Here is a 1,196-nt window from a genome sequence, read left to right as displayed (position 1 = left end):
CCGTTCTATTCTAGTGGATTCTATGTCCTCGGTCGGGACAGAATGACGGTCATGTGGTTTAAATGCATAATAAAGTAGGCTAAAGAAATAAGCTATTTAAGTAGCGCTGTGCTTGCGTGAGTTTGCATGCCCTGCATGTGCGATGTTCAAACTGTAAAACGTCACCTGAGGAACTGTAGGTCTATTTTTAAACCCACTGTCCCTCACAGACACACACTTCTTCTTTATATCGTGGCACTCAGGTCGTAACCGCAAAGTTTGAACTTTCCACACAGAAAATCTCCGATTTCGACAGAAATCCCCCCCCCCCTCTCTCTCATTTTCTCTTTCTCTCTCTCCTGTTATGAATTATTGCTGCGCTGCAGATCTATGAAAACATGCCTCCTCGTGCGTAAAATGCCGCGCATGCTGCGTCCTGGCACGGAGGAGTCCTTTGGAAGGAAAATTTGCGCTGTCAGTTTTGTCCTATTTTTGCCTCATAGTTGCTGTTGGCAGCGCAGATCGATATTGAGCAGGGGCTGGTGTTTTTTAGAGAAAAAATACGGATGAGAGAAAGCGTCCCTTCAGAATTCAGTCATGCATTAAGCAGTGACATCATTTTGTTGGATATAAATATCTCGGTGTGTGCCAGGCCAGCGGAGCCACTCCAGCACCCCCAGCAGCAGCTACACACACCGACCACCGCGCAGCACGGCTTGGGTAATGCCCACGAGCGTCTTCGGGAACTGGATGTGTTTCTAGTGTGCGCACGGTGCACGGTGCACTGGCACTACACACAGAGCTTTTCGGTGAGCTCGGGATACACCACAACAACGCAATGATAGAAGAAGAAGAAGAAGAAGAAGTGGCCTAGCGGAGCCAGAGGACTGACAGAGTTTCCTTTTTGGAAGAATGCATGTTCCTCTTTCCCTTTTTACCTTTGCTCTGCTGCAGTTGATTAGCGCCGCTGTGGTCGCCGTCTCCACCGCCGTGGTCGCCGTCTCCACCGCCGTAGTCGCTGGATCCCTTGGACACGTTTCCTTGGAAGACCAACTTCTGGAAGCGGGTGCAGTCAGTGGTTCTGGACGCAGGACTTGCAGACTGTACTGTCGGGTTGGCATTGGTTTTCATCTTCAGATACACACCGACGGACGAGTTAACGGCAGTCATGAACCCAATCGGTTAAGTAAGTTATTTAAACCATTTTGCTATAATAG

At 49.1% G+C, this 1,196-nt stretch overlaps 1 protein-coding gene across 1 annotated transcript in view; it reads left to right on the top strand.

Moving 5' to 3' along the window:
* Nucleotides 1-494: 494 nt before the first annotated feature.
* The window catches only part of LOC110536655 (fibroblast growth factor 5-like), a 27,716-nt gene continuing 27,014 nt past the window's right edge, over nt 495-1,196 (top strand). Inside the window, exon 1 of the mRNA XM_036936467.2 lies at nt 495-1,165. Coding sequence (XP_036792362.2) covers nt 892-1,165 — 274 coding nt within the window. The 5' untranslated portion in view covers nt 495-891. The remainder of the gene's footprint in view (nt 1,166-1,196) is intronic.

This window comes from Oncorhynchus mykiss, chromosome 11 (genome assembly GCF_057628025.1).
Source record: "Oncorhynchus mykiss isolate SJ-2025 chromosome 11, ASM5762802v1, whole genome shotgun sequence".
Lineage (NCBI taxonomy): Eukaryota > Metazoa > Chordata > Actinopteri > Salmoniformes > Salmonidae > Oncorhynchus > Oncorhynchus mykiss.
This window is presented reverse-complemented; position numbering and strand designations above follow the sequence as displayed.